The 20706-nt window shown below is 41.2% G+C and overlaps 1 protein-coding gene across 7 annotated transcripts in view; it reads left to right on the top strand.

Annotated features, from left to right (window-relative positions):
- The window catches only part of FSHR (follicle stimulating hormone receptor), a 173800-nt gene that overhangs the window by 139826 nt on the left and 13268 nt on the right, over positions 1 to 20706 (top strand). For all 7 annotated transcript variants that reach the window (XM_072768299.1, XM_072768302.1, XM_072768301.1 and 4 more), the window contains 4 exons: positions 4348 to 4419; positions 5606 to 5683; positions 10682 to 10750; positions 10862 to 10936. In XM_072768299.1, coding sequence (XP_072624400.1) covers positions 4348 to 4419; positions 5606 to 5683; positions 10682 to 10750; positions 10862 to 10936 — 294 coding nt within the window. The remainder of the gene's footprint in view (positions 1 to 4347; positions 4420 to 5605; positions 5684 to 10681; positions 10751 to 10861; positions 10937 to 20706) is intronic.

Genomic DNA, 20706 nt, shown 5'->3' with positions numbered 1-20706 from the left:
GTGAGGGAACATACTTAGTTTGTTATGTCAAATGAGACATTTAGAAGAATATATAAAGTAAACTTTAATTGGAGATAAACTATAGCTGTCAGAAGTCAAGTATGAACCTATGAATTGTCACCATACTGATAGAACTTAAATCCATGGGAAATAAGATTTTTTTTTAATTTTTTTTTTTTTATTTACTTATGATAGGCACACAGTGAGAGAAAGAGGCAGAGACACAGGCAGAGGGAGAAGCAGGCTCCATGCACCGGGAGCCCGACGTGGGATTCGATCCTGAATCTTCAGGATCGCGCCCTGGGCCAAAGGCAGGCGCCAAACCGCTGCGCCACCCAGGGATCCCGAAATAAGATTTTCTAACAAGATTATAAAGAAAAAAGACAAACGGCTCAGAGTAAAGATCAAAGAGGAGGAGTCAAAAAGTAAAATAAAAAGGAGTAAGAGGAAGAACAAGGGAGAGTGAGAAATGCTAGAAACTAACAGAAAGGGAGATTGGCAAAGAGTATTGAATTCTCCTGAAAGATGTTTAAAGAATGAGAATTTAAATCACTCATTAGATTTATCAGTTATGGATTGATGCATTTGGCACACGACAAAGTCGTTTTGGTGGAGAGATGTGGCATGAAAAAACTTGGAGGAGGTTGAAGAGAAATGGGATACAAGAAAATTAAAGACAATAGATGCAGAGAACTCTTTCTAGATACTTTACAGTAAAGGAAGGAAGAGAAACAGGGCAAGCTGGGCGGCAACTGGAGACAGATTTGGAGTAAAGGGTAATAGCAACCATCAGGGAATCTATGTAAATGTGAGATTCAGTGCAAGCTGGTATTTGTCTAAGCCTAAGTGCTCTAAAACATGCCTGAGGAAGGACTTATATATGAGTACTTTGTTTTTATGCCCAAACCCAAGGAAAGAGATTGGATGACTAAGGACAAGAAAACAAAGTGGGAAAGCCAATTCAGGAATTTATTATTGGTTCATCATCACCAGGAAATTGGGGTTCAGTCATGCTAGAGTCTCTCTTAAGTATCATTTAGAATATATTCAGAATTCTTCACCCAAAGAATGGAAGAGGGGAGTTCACCAGTGGTCAAAAGTTGCCCTATGGGGTGTTATTAACTCCCTTGCACTTCCTGATTCATACATGCCTCTGAATGGTAGAACAGATTCCTTTAAGTGTTGCACTCAGAGGTGGCAGAGAAGCCCAGGGCAGAAAAATGAGACAATCAGTATAGCTGCAACCAGTATCTGCCAAGTTAAGTCTGTAGGTAGCTAGTTGCTATGGTAACGGCTAAAGTAAAAGATGGACCAAGAAGATGTGAAGCAGGGCACAAAGGTGTCTGAGAGAATGCCTACCCTGATATTCATGCACTCCACATCCTTTCCAGTCTGGAGAGATAAAATGTGTTGTGTCTAGTTCATGACAGAGTTGGCACATAGGTTCTACTGATTCCTGGCCTCCAGACTTCCCTGCCTCTGTTTAAGATTAATTACTCCAGATAGCAGTGATATCGGACAAGTAAATTAACTGAATAAGGATTTTTATACATTCTTGGTGACAGATTCAAGAAATGTTTTAGAAACATCAACCAATTAACTCATTATTTTATGAGCACATACTACATTCTAAATCTGCACATAGTATAGACTGTCAGAGAATATTAAATATGGTCCTTGCTTTGTTATCTCATTAGGGCAATAGTACAAAGACACATGAGATCTAAAAATAGCAGAAGAATGGGTATGATTAAATAACAAATGTGGAATAAGGTTGTGTCAGGCTAGTATATACTTATCTATGGCAAGGTTTCTGTGTAGCTGGAGTAGAATCCCAAAGATTATGGAAAGCAACTTTGTTTTGGTAGAAACATCAAACACCCAGTATTAGCAGACACTATATCTGGGTAGACAAACTAGAGGGGACTTTTACTTTCTTCTGTAAATGTTTCCATGTTTTCCATAATTCCCACAATAAACATGTATTGCTTTTATATTCAAAGAGTATTTTTAACATAACCAAAGGACGTGGAACAACTAGAACTCTCATACATTGCTGATGGCAATGCATAATGGTGCAGCCACTTTGGAAAACAGTTTGGCAGTTTCTAGTAAAGTTAAACATATACTTACCATACAACCTAGAAATCCTACTCATAGGTATTTATCCAAGAAAAAGAAAAACCTCTCTCTCCCCCTCTCTTACATGCACATGTTCATGCATGTGTGCACACACACCACCAACCACCACAGATGTTTAAAGCAGCTTTTTAAAACTATCACAAAAACTGGAAACTGGAAACCTACATGTCCTTCAACTGGTGAATGGATAATGCATTGGAATACTACTCAGCAATAAAAGAGAAAAGCAATTAAACTACTGATACACACAATATAATGGAAGAATCTCAAACACATTATACTTTGTGAAAGAAGCCAGGTTCAGGAAGTTGCATAATATATAATTCCATTGATATAATATTTTGGAAAAGGTAAAATTAAAAGAACAGGAACTGATCAAAACAGAAGAAGACCATATCAAGGGTTGTTGGGTAATCAAAAGAATTGACCAAGATGGAATCTATGTGGATCATTGAGAACCAAAGGGGAACAAAACATCTGAGAGTCATTAGAGAAGCCATGAGCAGGATTCATGGACTCTGAATATGGAGGCAAAGATACCACAGTCTACTCTAGAATCATAAACCCAAAACGATACATGATTTTGCACAATGATGACTGTACCAGTGAAGATTCTTTAGATTGCAAGTGGCCAAGACCAACTCTGGCTTAGGTAAGCCACATAGAAAAAAAGAATGGTGATGAGGGCAGCCTGGGTGGCTCAGCAGGGGTGGCCCGGGTGGCTCAGTGGTTTAGCGCCACCTTCGGCCCAGGGCCTGATCCTGGGGACCCAGGATTGAGTCCCATGTCCGGCTCCCTGCATGGAGCCTGCTTCTTCTTCTGTCTCTGCCTCTCTTTCTCTGTGTCTCTCGTGGATAAATAAATATTTTTTTAAAAAGGCAACCTTAAAAAAAAAATGGTGATGAGGAGATATTAGAAGTATTCTGAGTAGCTCACAAGACAAAAGGAAATGCTGAGGATCAGAGTGTCAACAACTCTCATGTGCCTTGAAAACCCTCACCACTGCTGTAGCAGCCAGTTCCACCCAAATTTCAAGCAGCTTAATGGAGGTACAACTGGATAGCACCTAGCCTGGCCTTGTAGACCTCTCATTTCCTATCCTGGGTCTCCTCACCCACTGGGCATGCAAGCCACAAGTAGGGAATTAACGCCATGGGAGCACATTTGACCAGTAGGAAATAGACGTCCATAAAGAAATGCTTCCCCTTCTCCCCATTCAGGACAACAGTTCTGAAATCCATTTTGAAAGTCTCTTAAATTGGGATCCCTAGGTCACTCAGTGGTTTGGCACCTGCTTTCAGCTTGGGGCGTGATCCCAGAGTCCCGGGATCGAGTCCCACATCAGGCTCCCTGCATGGGGCCTGCTTCTCCCTCTGCCTGTGTCTCTGCCTCTCTCTCATGAATAAACAAACAAAAAAAAATATTTTTTTAAAAAAAAAAAGGTCTCCTAAATCAAGTCTTTGGCATTAAGGACCAGTAACCAGTAGCAGTGGCCAATTCAACAACTTATCTGTACTGATTATCTTTCTACCCTGTTTCATTACTGATGTCACAAACTCTCTAAACTTATTATCAAAAATACAAGCCAGGCTTCATCTCAGGTTCTGCTTCCTGGGGAACCCAGGGCAAAAGAAGCAGGCTTTGGGAAGGATCCAATATAGATTTCAGCTATAGAAATTTATAAAGTATCTCTTAAGGGTGATCGCATCAGTGGATTCAGTTCTAACCCAGAGATAATCTGATTGACCTGGATTAGCTTATATGTATAAACTGGGGTTCAAAAGCATGGAACTTCATGCTCTGATCTCAACAGAATCAGTTGCATTGGGGAAGGGGCAATTCTCCAAAGAGTATGAGAAGGTGGGAAACAAGGGATGATTTAGGAACATTTTATTATCTAATTGCAAGTTGCTTTTCGGTCATGTTAACATATCTTAACATTTACATATAGATATAGACATATAGAGAGTGCATTGTACCTAAAGTTTAAGTTTCTTTTCTCTAAGGCATCAGTACCTTGCTAGACCTTGGTTACAAGCTTAAAATAGAAAATGTAAGCGTGAGTCAGGTGTATTATGGGATTTTCTGGAAGGTTTTTCTAATAGCTCAAAATTGTTACTTTGAATTTGGAAAGCTTATACCATAGCAATTGTTAAGATCACCAGGTTCATCTTTCCCTCATTCTCATTTTGTCTCCCTCTCTAGGTTAATATCCAACACAGGTATTAAGCACTTGCCAGCTGTTCACAAGATTCAATCTCTTCAAAAGGTTCTACTGTAAGTTTTTCCTTGAGTGTTGACTTACTCAGTACATCTCTTGCTCAATGGCCTATAATATCCATTGTTTAGTCTAGATCCTCCAAATATGTCTCTTTGAATGAGCAGAGGTAGGAGGGCAAACAGGAAGCATGTTTTACCTGAAGGCCAGCTAAGGTCAGTTTGGAAACAGTCAGCAGTCTCCTCAATAAGACCATCATCAACAGAGCCAGCTTGAAGCAAATCAAGGTCTCTCCTTTCTTCACTAAGTGCTTTACATAACTTCCCCCTACAATTACCTCCTTTCAATCCAGTCTTACCCCTCACCTCTTCTCTCCTGAATGCTCCTACTACCCTAGACATAAAGAAACCAGCTGACAAATTCACACTGTTAGCAAGATTAGCAAGATAATCTATTTGCCTTTTTTTCGAGACATCTGTATTTTCAAAGAGGAGGGGAAAAGGCAATGTGTAGTGCCAAGTTTACTTCCAATAGTGAAATTCTAAGAATCTGAACAGACCCAAGAGGAAATAGTAGGGAATGGGGTATAATGAGCTAAGGAAATGGGGGAAGAAAAGGGAGAGAGCGACAGAGAGAAAAAGAAGCTCTCAACATTTCTCAAGTTGTTCCAGTCAGTTTACTACTTCTACCTACAGTGTACTTGTTAAGTCTGACCCAGCAGGGAAGCTTGATGGGAGGATGAGGGAACAACCAAATAAATGAGACTTTCTCCATTCCCTCCATTCCGGACGAGAAAAATCCATGATACAACTTTTTGTGACTCTTGGGGAACAGGAGTAAATCGGCAGTGAGAAGGGGATTGAGATGGGAGGAAGCTGAAGCCCCAAATATGGTGAATGAAGTCCAGTGTGGAGGTGAAAGGTCAACTTTAGCAGCTTTGTCATATTTAGCAGGCAAGGATTAATAAGGTTCTCTATCAGAACCTTAACATGGTGAAATTAGATAAAATGTTCAGAGACAAGAGAATGTAAGAAATTGTCTGCAATTTCATTTTTAGGAACTGATATACTGAAGATAAATTATATGTCATTTGTTTTCCTAACTTTGAATTCATCATCTTTCAGAACAATAACTGTTCAAACGCTGCCTCAGCTAAAGACCACACCGTGCCAAGGAAACTAAATGTGGGAAGGTCACATGTGTGGAGCTGGCATAAATACCTAATATGTCTGTACTTTCTTCTAGAGACATTCAAGATAATATAAACATCCACACGGTTGAAAGAAATTCTTTCATGGGGCTGAGTTTTGAAAGTATGATTTTGTAAGTAAAGAAAAAACTCCAGTGGAGTAACATTTGGTTTCTCATTTAATCATCTTTCTCATAACAGGATGCTCCTTTTGTGTTTGGGTAACTTTGGCATTTCACCATTTAAATTTCTCTCCGCTTCAGTATTTTTTCTCTCATTTCCCATCTTTACATTTCAGAATCACAACATGGAGTCATGTTAATAATTTATGATTCTGTGGTGCGATTCAAGTATTTAAAATTGCTCTTTGAATGATGGTCTCCTGTGATGCAACATCTGTTCTGAAGGACAGAATAACTCACGCATCAATAAAGCTAGTTATTGCCTGGCAAGGCTTTTGTTGCCCAAAGAAAAAGACCAAGAAGGAGGCTGAATTCAGAAGATATTCCCCTCATATCCATGCCTAACAGCTCCTACTCAGCCCCTTGCTGGGTGTGAGATGACTTCTCCTTTTCTTGGAACAATCACGTTTTTTAATAAGCTTGAGTTTTGGGAATGTTTTTAAATGCACTCTGTGCTATTAATGGACTATTTTGTAATCCTGTGTGCTGGTGGCCTGCGTGGCAGTTGACACATATCCCAAGATGGCCAGGAAATAGAGGGCTTGGGGGTACCCAGGTGTCTGTGGGGTCCATGGAAGTTAGATAAACAGGATAGCTTTTGGGAAACTGGTAACTGCCAGTGCATCTGTAAGGATAGCATTTTATTCTTCCACTTAACAAACTCCTGCACTCTTTAAATATGTACCAATGTGTGTGTTTATAACATGTCATTATGTACAAAAGGTAAGTTCCAGCCAAAGAAGAATTTCCCTTTCCAAAGCAGTCACACCATTTAGAGACTACCCAGCAGTACGAAAAAGAAGTCGGGGGGAGAAACAGTAGAGATGAGGACATGTTGAAGATTAAAGCTAAGCACAGTATTTGATGTAAATTAATTAGAAAGAACAATAGGAAAGGTTTCAAAGAGACCAGCAGAGGAATTGCAAGTATGAAGGAAAAAATTTAAACATCAAAGGCATGTATTCAGAGTACACAGTATTAGCACAAAAATTTTAACTGAGTAATACCTAACCCTTCCACTTAATACACATAATATTCAGAATTTATGTGCATATGTATTGGAAAGAGTCAATGGGGCATGGGAAATGTGAGAGAAAGGGAAAGCAAAAGAAATGAGTTAAAATATAAACAGAATGAAAAGTGCGCACAATAAAAGCAATTATCCTAAGAGTGAAGAAGGAATAATTTACTCTGACTGGCCTGTGATGTGAGTGTTGAAGGAAGAGTTAAAGGAGGGAAAGGTAGCCAAGAATGGAGGTCTAAGATGGGGCTTTCATAGGTCAGTAGGATGTAGTCAGGAAAAGGGCAAGCAAGGGAAACAATCAAGGCCCCGAACATTAAAAGAAAGGAGGAGGAGTGATAGAAGGAGTCTGGGGGAAATAGGGAGTACCTGAGTAACATCAGCCTGGCGGGGTTAGAGCACAAATATCGTGAACGGATTGCCAGGCTACGTGACGGAAGAGACTAGTGATAAATGTCATCGGTTATACCTGGATATCTGTGCTTCTTTAAATCTTGCTCTAAACAGCTTTTAAAATAGTGATTCAAAGTTACTCAATGTTATCATGTGGCAAATGTATTAACAAAATATTTTTTTAAGATTTTATTTATTTATTCATGAAAGACAGAGAAAGAGAGAGAGAGAGGTAGAGACACAGGCAGAGGGATAAGCAGGCCCCATGCAGGGAGCCTGATGTGGGAATTGATCCCAGGTCTCCAGGATCACACCCTGGGCCAAAGGCAGACACTAAACTGCTGAGCCACCCAGGGATTCCCCAACAAAATATTTTATAAAAATATATCATCAAGTGGGAGTGGGCTAATATTCTCAGTTTTCTATTTTGACATTCTTTTTGTCCAGAACATAAGACAAAAGGCAAGGATCCTGACCTAAAAAGGTCTTACCTCTCCCCAAGTGTAGGCAAAGAACCTGAGGAAATAAGAACTTAAGACAGAGTCTCACAAAGCCAGATCGACAAAAGAAATATGTAGATTATGGCTTCCCTTCCCTGACTCCTGCTCAGAATGTGGCTCTCCAGAATTCAGAACATACTCTCCCAGAGACGAGAGCTTTCCTAAGAGCAGGACTTCTCAGACACATCTCTAAAGGATAAATTCACTTTTGTGAGAACAAAATCTATTTTTCTTGACCTCAGACAGCCTTTAATCCATAGAAAATAGAAATGGAAAATCCATACTTAACACAGTTTAAGACTTCAGTTGGTCTTAGTTTGAGTGCAACATCTGGATACAGGGGCACTTTCTCCCACTAGGGACATCCAAGAACGCTCAGAAAAAGAAGCATGGCTAGATGGCACGGAGGACTGATGAAGTTTTCCATGCACTGACATTTTTCAAAATCATGAATCCCCGTTTTAAAAATACACTTAGCATATATATACAGACATTTACATGTATATACATGCACACATACAATTTTTTAAATAGCCCAATAACAATGGATTATCAGATACTTGAATAGTAACTCAAAAGAAAATGAGCAATAAAAAAGTACACCATGTTGAGGTCTCTGAGCCCTTTCCTACCCCTGCCCTTCAACTACAGAGTCTAAATGGGGAAAACATCTAGCTATGGCCAAAAGAGTTTCCTCAATTCAGAAAAAAAAAATTAATTTCCATGTGTATCAGTTCCCACTACATCCCAACCATAGGAGAGGCTCACTCCATGAGCATTTCCTCCTTTCCTCAATTGGCTTCCATCTTTCTTGCCTGCCCCAGTGAGCTTTAAGAGGGTGGTTCCCCCAGTACCCTCACTTTTTAGGCTGAGGGCAGATACTGCTTCAAAGCCTCCTGAGCCTCCTCTGAGGCCACAAACACTTAAAGATTAAAGAAAACCATGATCCTTTAGCTGATGCTTTGCCCAGGTTGCCCTTATCATCATGGTGGTTGTCATCATCATGATTGTCATCGTCATCATCAGGTTTTAAAACCAGCGCTACGTCTCTTAAGAGGCTAAGAGTATACTTAATAAATGTCAGCTTCTCTTTGTCAGTGGTTTGAATGCCACAGTTTAATATCAACCCCAGGGCCAGAGTTCTGGACATCATTTTTTTGTGTAATGATCCATTGTTGACTTCAAAAACTTCTATGCCCTCACCATATGATGGTATCTATTGATTGAGAAAAATCCATAGAGACAAAGACTACTCCAAAAACAGTAATTCTTTTAAATTCACCTGTATAATATTTAATCATAGTAACCTCTATTTGTAGGCAATATATGCACAGAGAAAACTACCTCCTCTACAGAAACACGGGTGGAGCCCACATGGATTTACATACCCATTGTGTTAGATGAAGGGTCAGCTAAATCAAGCCTATGAACTAATACTGTTTTTTACAAATGAACATTTTGATGACAGGGAACACTAACGATGAACCTAAATTAAGCAACATGGCATCCTACCCCCCAAAAAAAGAAAAAAAATTCATTCTTTTCAGTAAGCCTCTATTACCAAAAAAAAGAGAAAAATTGTACTCTATTATTGTTTTTTAAGTTTGGTCAAAACATTTGTCAACATTGTTTTATAAGTACCTTATAAAATACCCATGTAGTTTTCTCCATTTTGCCTCTTGGCCCACAAAACCTAAGATGTCCTACCTGGCCCTTTACAGGAAAAGCTTGCTGATCCCTGTGTTTGATTGAAAATCCCAGGGATCTACATCCCACAGGTTAGGAGCAGCTGTTGCAGCAACTTACTACCAGGCAAAGGCTGACAAAGCTGTCCACAGGCTAGACAGCGGGGTTCCAAGCAGGTAGTTGCAAAGCAGGTGCAATGCAGGGGTGCGTGGCCACTTCCTGGCCATCAGAACCCACCAACTGGTTGCTAATGTTTTAAAAAGATTTACCTTGCCCCTGTCTGGATTGCTTTATGTAAACAGGTTCTCAGGAAGAAGAAAAAAAACATACGGTTGGCATCCTGTGATTGTGTTTCTAGCTACCCATTGCAAGCTGGGAAATAGAGTCCTGAATGTGCAGGAGACTCTCTGGGTCAGCTTTTCAAACACTGTTATTTGTAAACCCACTGAGCCTGACAGGGAAAAGAACCTGACAGCAAATCAAGAGCAGGTGGTCAAAGGCTCTTCAGGCTAAGCTCTCCCGACCTTGGATTTCATTTTTGTTTTCAGATCCACCCAGGAGCACAGCAGTGCAGAGCTGTCGGCCCAAGGTGTCCTTGGGCTCCCCTACCCAGGCAAACCTGTTCACTGTCCTTTGCACAATCAGGCTGACTGTTCCACATCCAGCCCCCATCAGCCACAGAGCCCCCTCCTATTCCCACTCACACTACTGCGCCCTGCCACAGCCCAGAGTCTTTGTAATTGATTTCTCTTCCTTTCTGGCTTAACCCAGAGCCACCTCCACAAACCTCCAATAACCAGGTCCCTGCGGGTCACAGGAGATGTTCAGGTTGTCTGACAGCTTAATTAGATCACTTTTTGATGACAGTCAGGCCTGCTGCTACGGGTAAGCATGGGTGAGAGGCTTAAGGCCTTACAGAAAGGGGATACAGAATGTCCTTTGTCTTATAAACACTTGTCCAATAATTGTATGATTTCAGTCTTTCAGGATGGGAAAGATCTTTGTCTTAACCCACCCCCACCCCCCATGGCACCATCTCTGCACACTAATGATGTGTGCGAAGACCTTACAGGAGCCAGGTGCTAGGTCTAAGCAGGTCTTTTCTAAATTAATTTTTTTTTCTTCTCTGAATAGGTAACACATGCATGTAACGCAAACTTCAAACATCACATGAGGTTATACAGTGATAAATCAGTCTCCCTCCCACTCCTGTCCCTGAGCCTTACGGGTGGCATTTTATTTATGCCAATAACCTGCAATGTCTGACCTTGCCCCAGTGCTTCCAATTATGAAACCCCTGTATTGTTTGCATCTGACATTATTGGTTTTTTAATGGGCCTTTTATTTCAGATGGCTGAATAAGAATGGCATTCAAGAAATACACAACTGCGCATTCAACGGAACCCAACTAGATGAGCTGTAAGTAGCCCTGTCTCTTCTTCCAGGCCATTTAGAGGGAAATGGCTCTTACAACAGTAACATCTATGTGGCTTTGTGTTTCCCTTCTTCTCTCTTCAACTCCATCCCCAGGAATCTAAGTGATAACAATAATTTGGAAGAATTGCCTAATGATGTTTTCCACGGAGCCTCTGGACCAGTCATTCTGTAAGTAGCTTCCCCTGTTTCCATGTGCTGGAGATTAACATGTACAAGCTAGAAGTCAACTTTCTCCAATTCAGAGAAGCTTCCCATATAGGGCTGACAATTAAGGTCAATTTTTATTTGTGTCATCTACAAAGACTTAGAGGGACAATTTTGGGCTCATCTACACTGACTTACAATAATATAACAGCAATAATAACAGCAACTAATGTTTGATGAGCACTTATCAAGCCCCAGACAGTGTTTTAAAAGCTTAAGATGCACTTTCAAATGTAATCCTTATAAAACCTCTGTGGTAGGAGCTATTGTTCCCATTTTAGAGAAGGAAAAACTGACTTTCATGGGAGGGGTTAACTAACTCACCCAAAGTCATGCGAATTTTGAAGCCTACACTTAACACTAGATTAGTCTGACTCAGAGCACAAGCTCTTAGCCACTATACATTTCTTCCCTGGAAGGGAAAGCATAGTTCTCCTTCCTCATCTTCAATGTCCAGGAGTTTCTTCCTCTGAAAGATATACACACACAACTATTTTTGGATCCCTTTTGCCTCAATCCAGATCTTTTGGGCTCCATGCGGTGCCCCACAGCACCACCTCTTCTCCTGGTGCTGCTTCCTCATCTCTATCTCTCCCTCTAAGAGATAGAGACTCTCTTTTCATGGGCCCCTGCCCTTCCACTAGGGTCATTCCTGCTGCCACCTCTTCCCTGTGTGGCAACAGCCAACAGTGAATTCTTCTTCCCTTGAACTCTGCAGCCTTTCTAAATTAATTTTTTTTCTTCTCTGAATAGGTAACACATGCATGTAACGCAAACTTCAAACATCACATGAGGTTTTAGATTGGTGGCAGGGACCCCAATCTCCGACTCTTTTAAAATGTGTTTTCCTGGGCTCTCAACAAGATGTACTCCCCATCTACTGATGAATGTACTGCAGGAAGGAAGGAACCAAAAAGTAAGACGTCAGATGCAAAAAGAAATAGTGAGCAATGAAATAAACATATGAAAAAAAATCTGAAGTTTTACTAAATGATCTTTCTATGGCCTGCCCAACGTCAGTTTAGGCATTTGAGAGCCACTAGCCTGCACGTCCTATTTGGTAGTCAACATAGGCTCCCACATGTGGTTACTTCTCTCCTCTCCCATCTGTCAACATCACTTTCTCCTTTTCACCCAAAAGTTTGTATTCTCCTTCAGGCTGAAACCTAATGTATCTCTAGAACAAGACCGTGTCCAGTAGATGAGAAACTCCACAAATGGTTATTATTGATGATAGAGTATGTATTTGACCCATATGTAGGATTTTGCCTCTTTGAAAAGTTCAGTGGTTATTTTAGCATACCTTCCTTGAGATGGCCAATACATGCAAGAGAAGGAAATGTCAGCGTGATCAAAGTAGAGAGGCCAGAGCAGACTATCTTGGTTTTAAACCATTCCTTTGCCTCTCTAAGCCTTGGTCTCCTCACAGGAAGTTTATATTCTCCTAAGAGGGTCAGACAATAATTAAATATAAACCTTAAAATAGTAAGTCATGATGTGTGTTATGAAGTACCAAGTAGTTCTCAGGCATAATAGAATGTATAATGCTTAATATTTCCTCATCTTCAAGTATTGGGGGAAAAAACAGAGACAGTGCTGTTGATGTATGTCTTTGACCACCACAATAGCAGTTTATCAATTTCCTTTACCTGAAAGTCCTAAGGATTTTGAATGTTCCTATGATGGGATGTGTTTTCATATATTACCTGTGCCAGATGTACTATTAAATCATAGCACCTTAATCACCCTGATACAAAGAACATTTGAATTAGACTGCATCTGATGAGTCTAGCTCCTTATCCAGGAAACCAGAGCTAGAAATTTAAAATGACCTGCTGAACATCAGACTGGAACTGTAAGTGGCAAAGTCCGGACCAGAAACTAGGTCTTCTGCCTTATGTTCCATGTATTCCCACCACATCATGTTGTCTAAAGCACATAAATATGTCTAATCAAATGTCAAGAACTTATACAATTGGCTGTGAACTCAAACAGAAAGGGAAAATAATTGTGAGCACCAGACTCCCAGAACACCAGTAAATAAGTACACAGAGCACAGAAGAAGATCTCCTACAGGTGCATAAGCAGGCCCCAGGCTGCGGCACTGCACCATGTGTCTCATCTGAGTGTCTAATGGAGAACTTGGACATGAATCCCCCAGCCAGTCCTGCCACAAATGCCAGCAGGAAGACGGATGTCACCTTCACAAGCAGTCCTCAAGTAACAGGTGCATTTTTCAAACCTTTTACCACAGCAACATATCTGGCCAGAATGAAGTGAATAACATTTACAGAAAAACTAAAGGAATCATGAAGCACTTGCCATGACTTAAAAGGGTAGAGAGTGATAATACTTGCCCACGTCTTTTCAGCCCAATGCATGAGGATACATGTATGTGCATGATCTTAGCCAAAAGCTTAGCCTATAACTTTTAAAATATGTGCTAGCCTTCTTCCCCTCCCTTTAGGGGCAAGAGGATGGATCACCTTAACAACAAACCTCCCTTTCTGGGGCTTTCAGGTTAGTATGCAGATGTCTTTACAAGTCTCTGCTTGCTGAACGTGGATTCTATGGTCTATTCCATTTCTTACTTCTACAACTTGAGGTGCCAACCCCAGCCAAATACTGACCTGAGAGCTGCTGGTTTTGGTGTGTGCAGAGAACTAGCCCACCCCAGATGCTACAGGTTAATGAGTAGGAGGAGTACAAATTGGGCAAACCACTTAGTGCACAGTAGCTAGCTGCTCAGGCAAGGGCTTTGATGGTGCCTTGAGTCAGGGTTCCATTCCCCCAAATAAGACTGTGATATGGATGTTTGCATGCAGGAGGCTTACTGGGGAGTGCTAGTGGAGTATGTGGGAAGTACTTGCTGTGAATACCATCAGACTAAGAGGGAAGTCAAACTGCAATGGATTTGAAACAGAAGCCTCAAAAGAAAAAAAAAAGTAACAGAAGCCTCAGCTAATTCCATGGGAGCTGTGAAATTACGATGGCCCTTCAAAGTTTTACCAAATTAAGTAAAGGCAAGAGGCCAGTCTTCTTCATCAATAATCATGAGCTGCAAGCTCCTCCCTGGGGAGGAGGCAAATCTTGGATACATCAGGTGAAGACAATTCCAGAGTAGAGCTCAGCCATAAGCAGCTCAGCTGTGAGTGGTTCTAAATTTGATCATGCATCATAATCACTAGGCATGCTTATAAAACCCTGGAATGCAGATCCCCACCCCCAGAGTTTGATTCACCAGGTCAAGAGTGAGCCTGAGAACCTGCATCTCTAATAACTTGCCAGGTAAAGCTGATGTTACTGCTCCAGAAGCCAGTGCTGGGAATCGGGAAGCTTCACCCTGTCTCCAGGATATCTCCTCACAAGCTGACTATGGTGAACCTGCTTTCCCAACAGATTCAGTCCTTTGTCCCCAGGAGATGCATGCAAAGGATTCCAAGAGAGTTAAAGGAAGGGAACCCAAACCAATAACTCCTTTACTTAAGGCAAAAATTTTTAGTTGAGTGAAAAACAGGGAATCACTGAACACCTGAGGGTACAAGAGTGAGATGTTCCACTACAAAGAGAAATAGATGTGGACAAAGCCAGGGGCATGTGCACGCGTGCACACACACATACACACACTCCACTAAGTTTCAGAGGAGAAGCCTAGCATATCCATTTCCCCCTCAGGAGTCGGCCTTGAACATCAGTGGCCATCTTAAGTTTTCACCTTATATTCTGAATTCACTCAAGTTTTGTGGCGTGTGTGTGTGTGTGTGTGTGTGTGTGTGTGTGTGTGTGTGTTTTAAGCAATCAAGCAATTGCTGTTTCCTTGGGTAACTGTTTCCTGTGGGGAAAATTTAATGCATTGCCTTTGCAGGCTGGAGCCAGTACAATCATATTCTGATGGTTTATCAAATTGATTTGGCTATAGCTCAGATTCATTTGATAGTTCAGATTCAAACACGGAGTTATTTGTATAAGAATGATTCTCTTCCATTACCAGTGTACCCACAGTCCTATAGATAGTAAATTGCCTTTTTATTCCGCCTGGGATCATGAAAGAGAGGTCTTCTAGCCATCTGTCAGTGTACTATACACCAGAAATGTGCTCTCACTTATGGAAATGATTGACCTGTAATAACATCTTTGCTGGAAAAATAGAAATTGTTCAAATCAAATTTGTGGCACTGGCTATAACATACTTTATTAAATGGGGCACAGAGTGCAATTTAACTCCTGCCTCTCCTGACTCTGTGCCTTATTACTGACAGCTGTCTCCTTTTTGCTTTGTGTCTCAAAACCAGGAACCCTAACAATGTTGAAACAATTTAGGATTACCAAATCTCTTTAGTGCCAGCCATCATCCCGGTATGTCTCCTGTTAGTATTTTCAGGACTTAAATTCTCAAAACCAGTTACTGCCAAATATAGCATGTGCTGAAATGTTAACCAAAGTGACATCTTTAAAAAAAGAAAGTTATTAGACCAGCCTGAAAGAGAAGGATTAAAAACACCAGCTCACAACTAGCCCTCCCCACTTGTCCAGCCCACCAGCCCCAGAACCACATCAATAATAAACCTTCTCAGCTATCCACTGAGCATATTGGGTCGTACATGTCCTACATTTAGTAGATGTCGATTGAGCACCTACTATGTATCTGGTACTATGCTAGGTGTAAGGGATGGAGAGATTTAAAAGTAAACAGTGCCTGCCCTCAAGTATCATTCTGGTCGAGGGACAAATGTTACTGCCCAGAACAACATGCTCTGCAGAAATTTTCCTGGGGCGGCTATAATAACAGAGTAGATGCCCAATAAATCTTTGTCATGTGATGCAGTGACTTTAACAGATGAAGTGACAGTATGTGGGGAAAAGAGTGCTTATGCCTGACTTCCTGCAATAGTCACTTCATTCCCTTCCTACTTGCAATCCTTTCTCCTTCCAATGCACTTAACAAGGATTTATAGGCACCTACTATGTGCCAGGCTCAAGGTTCTCAAGACTTACTTTGTTACCTCCACACTTCAATCCCTCCTTCCCATGTATTTGCATCCTAAGTAGAAAAAGTGCTTTTATGAAGAAATTGAAATCAAACATTAGGTTTCCAGTCCATGCAGAAAGATCATAGCCAGTGAAAAAAGGTAGAGACAGAGAATTTTAGGGGAACAGACAGCAAAAGTGGGAATATTTGTAAAGGCTCAAACCACACTCAACACTATCCACTTATCTTTGTCCCTGCTGATAGAAATTTCTCTGGCTTTTTCTTAATCCATTGAGGTACCAAAGAAACATTTTTCTGACAGTCCCAAACTTGGAAGTGTTGACAGGTCCCAGGTTTACTCACTCCAGCAAGTATCCAGCAAGCTCTAAGTAAACCCTTCTAATAAAGACTTTTGCTTACCTGTCACCCAGGAACCACTTTGCTGAAGACTGGCTTTACTGAACTGTGAGTGACTCTACATTTCTCTCCCACCAACCACTCCCTCCTTTCAACATCCACCAACAGAAGATCTGGATCCCAGGACTCTGACAAGATGCCTTAGCCTCACAGCTGCGAAGCCACCTAGTTCTAGCTAATGACAACAGCTCATGTATTTTGTAGCTGTAGAAGGAGGAATCTGCACTACAAGCTAGCTCCGCAACAATAGCAGGAGGAAAGGCACCAAAGCTTCCCAGGCAGCCTTCCCAATCTAACCCCCAGGCATTCAGGTCAATCCACCCAACATATTACTCCGCTGCTTCTATCATACGTGTCCATCTCCTTGTAAACTTAGCACAAGGTTGCTCCCTCCCTTGGTGCCTTTGATACTCTCAGTCACATGTAATAGCCTGCTGCAGAAGCACTGTTTTGCTGAACAACCTTGAAAACCAGAGTTCCTCTCTCAGTCTGCTTTGCATGCTTCTCCCTTTAGCATGGCTCTCCAGTAAGACTTGCTCTAGCCTCTCATTCCTACTAGGATTCTAGTAATGAGGCATCTCTGCTCCACAGGCCACTATCTACAAAATAGATTTCCTGAGCCCAGCTCTGTGCTAGATACAATGTGTAATACCAAAAGTATCTTAAAGAATCCCAGCTCTCAGAGCATCTGAAATCTGAGCAGACAAAATAAACATACATGAAGAGTCAAGCAATACAAAACAATGGAAGAGATAGCACAAGGTGGGAGATTCTATGAAACAGCCAGAAGTCAGGGGACATCACAGTTGGCCAGAGTGACCTAGCTTTTCCTTTCTCATCCTTGTTTAGTGTCACCCCCCAGAGTCTCTCCAAACAAAGCAACAATTTTCTGGGTGCTTACTACCTGAAAGGCACTGCTGAGAATGCAAGGAGCCCTCTTCCATCAAAGAGAAAATAAAATGCAAATACCAAGAGCTAGTATGTAAAACAAAGTAAGTGGTGAGAAAGGCATAAAATATACAGAATATATTATGCAATTGCACACTTAATGGCAGTCAAGGAAAAAATGATGGATAGAATCACAGAGACTTCAGTGGGAGTCTGGGATCTCTATTATGGCATAAAAACTGTCCTAAAACTTAGTGGCTCAAAACAACCATTCCATTTTGTTCATAATCTTGTTTCAGAAATGTGGGTGGCTTGTCACTGATCCATATGATGTCAGCTCAGGTGACTGGAGATCTATGTCCAAGTGGTCCCCTTCACTCACATGCCCTGTGTATTTGTGCTCATTTCTGTCTCTCTCCCTCCCTTCCTACACACACACACACACACACACACACACACACACACACATGCACACGCACACATAGATCGTCTCATCCCCTGGGACCCCTACACACAGCTCAGACTTTTCCCAGCATGGCTGTCTCAGGGCATTCAGAGTTCTTTCATGGCAGCTTAGGGTTCTGTGAGACCAATATAGAAGCTGTCAGAGCTCTTAAAGTCAAGGTCCAGAGCTGGTAAAGCAACACTTTCATCATACTCTATTATAGTCCAAAGACATCACAGTGCAGCCTGAATTCAAGGGAAGGCAAGTAGACCCTGGATGGGAAGAGTGTAAAGAATTCGCAGTCATCTTTAATCTACCACAGTCTCTGAGATAAGAAGAGAGCACAGCATGGGATATAAAAATTTGTTTATTTTTAGAAATCTTAATTTAATGTGAATTTTTTATATTCTGAACTCAAGGGGGGAATGTAACTAGAAAAAATAGTCCTCTGTTTTATATTGCTTGCTTTTAAAAATATGAAAAATGTTCATGGCAGGTAATGATTGCCCTGGCTTAAATTGTTCCTGAAGGACTTTTTTTATGCCTTCATCTCATTCCTCAGATGGAGCCTTGAACTGTTTTAGACAAAATGAGTAGTCTGCTTCCTTTCACATGTGAGGGGGTTGGGGGGAGAAAAGCCAGTTGAAACAAGAAATTGCACACAGAGACCAGAGTGAGTGTCAGTAGCAGAAACGGTCAGTGTAGCAATTGTGTGAACACAGAAATTAGAAGAGATTTTCTAGGGCAGAAAAGAATGTTGAGAAGCTCTGGAACAATGGGAAGTGTAAGTGGAGAACAGGCCACGACAGCTGGATCATTGAGCAGTGGAGAATGAAGACTTAGCACAGGGACAAAGGCTCTTGGATCAGACTCTTATTTCCAGGAACCCCAGCTCTGAAAATTGTAATGCTTAGGAAATAACTAGAAAAGACACCTTGGAACACCAGACCTTTTACCCCATGGTGATAGCAATGAATGTTGTGAGAACTTAAGTTCCAGACATATGTGGAAAATAAAGACAAGATATTCTGCTGAGGGTTTGCATACGAAGTATGAGAGGGGCCAGACATGCCTTTCAAGTTTTTACATTAACAACTGGAAAAGTGCCAAGTGGAGCAGGTTTAGGGGGACAATCAGGTGTCTGATTTTTAATATCCAAAGTTTGGCCTTCCCATTAGACATCTAAATAGAGATTTTAAGGAGGCAGCTGAATTTAAGAGCCTGCAGTTTGGGAGAGAAGGATAGTCTAGGGATAAATATAAGTGATCCATCAACAGAAAATGGTGTTTAAGCTGTAAGACTAGATGAACAAACCTACAGATTAAGTGAAAACAGAGGAAAGAAGTCTAGGCCCTGAGCTCACAGATACTCCAACAGTTGGTGGTCAGGGAGGAAACCTGTGAAGAAGCAGCATCCAAAGCGTTAGGAGACAAATATTACTAGATATAATACAAGTCACCAGGAAAATTTTAAACTGCTCAATTTGTATGTACCTAGAATTTTTCATATATATGAATATGTATAACAAAACTGACAAAACTAAAAGTAGTAGTATACAAGTCCAAAAACATAGTTGGAGATTTTAATGCACTTCTCTCAGTAGTGATAGAATAAGCAAGCAAAAAATAAGTAAGCAGGGCAGCCCGGGTGGCTCAGCAGTTTAGCGCCGCCTTCAGCCCAGGGTGTGATCCTGGAGACCCAGGATCGAGTCCAGAGTCGGGATCCCTGCATGGAGCTTGCTTCTCCCTCTGCCTATGTCTCTGCCTCTCTCTCTGTGTCTCTCATGAATAAATAAATAAAATGCTTAAAAAGAAAAATCAGTAAGCACACAGAAGTATTTGAATGACAGATGCCAAGTTTACCAAATTTGTTGGAACTAACAAGGAAAGGATTAAGTGAAATATATATAGGTATTACATAAAGGTAACCATCACCTCCACTACCTCTCAAATGTAAATTTGTGCAAATATCAAGCAGAGGATAAGCAGTCCAGGGATTAGCATTGGTAGGTAACCAACCGAGTCCTAAATCTAGGACTTGAGGACCAATTGAGTAGAAGCTGGATCCTCAGCAGATCTAGTGACAGTTGGAGTCATTAGATAAACTGTGGAGGACAGATGAGAAATACCTTAACTTTTACTCCTCCTCTTACCCTCCAGTCTCCCACCAGTTTCATTTGCTGAACCCAACTGAAAGCTGACTGACAAGGTGGTATCTAGGAAAAGGAAACTGTGGAGGCCACCCCTCCTGCAGTGCAGAGCATAGAGAAGGGCACAGATTGGATGTTAGAGAAACCGGACAAATGATCCACACAGCACATCCAGTGCAATCATTGAAGAGTTTTAAGCAGGAAGCCACAATTTGATTGGGTTATAATTTTGTAAAAATGCCAATCTGCAGTGTAAAAATTACATTGGAGAGAGAAGGAGAGAGAGAGATGGCTGTGATGGTTATTTTTATTTGTCAACTTGACTGGGCTGTGGGATGCCCAGACAGCAAGGTACCCAAACATTTCTGGGTCTACCTATGAGACTGTTCCCAGAAGAGATTAGCATTTGAATCAGTAGACTAAGTAAAGGAAGATCTCATTCCCCAATGTGGGTGGGCATCATTCAATCAGTTGAGGGCCCAAAAACAAAAAGGCAGAGAAAATACACATTTACTTGCTTTCATCTGAAGCTGGAAAATCTATCTTCTCTGGCCATCAGATATTGGAGTTCCTGGTTCTTGAGGCTTTCCACACTGGGACTTAGACCAGTGGCCTCCCTGTTCATAGGCCTTTGGACTTGGACTCAATTATACCACAGCTTTCTGAATTCTCCAGCTTACAGATGGCATGTCACAGAATTTCTCAGTCCCCATAATCCCATGAGGCAATTCTCATAATAAATCTATCTCTTTATATCCTATTGGTTCTATTTCCCTGGAGAACCCTGAGGAATGCCATGGTCACAAGAATAGTTATGAGAATACTGACTTTGTCTAGGTGACTTAAACTAAAGCGGTGGAAGTGTA

Source organism: Canis lupus, chromosome 11 (genome assembly GCF_048164855.1).
Source record: "Canis lupus baileyi chromosome 11, mCanLup2.hap1, whole genome shotgun sequence".
Classification (NCBI taxonomy): domain Eukaryota; kingdom Metazoa; phylum Chordata; class Mammalia; order Carnivora; family Canidae; genus Canis; species Canis lupus.
This window is presented reverse-complemented; position numbering and strand designations above follow the sequence as displayed.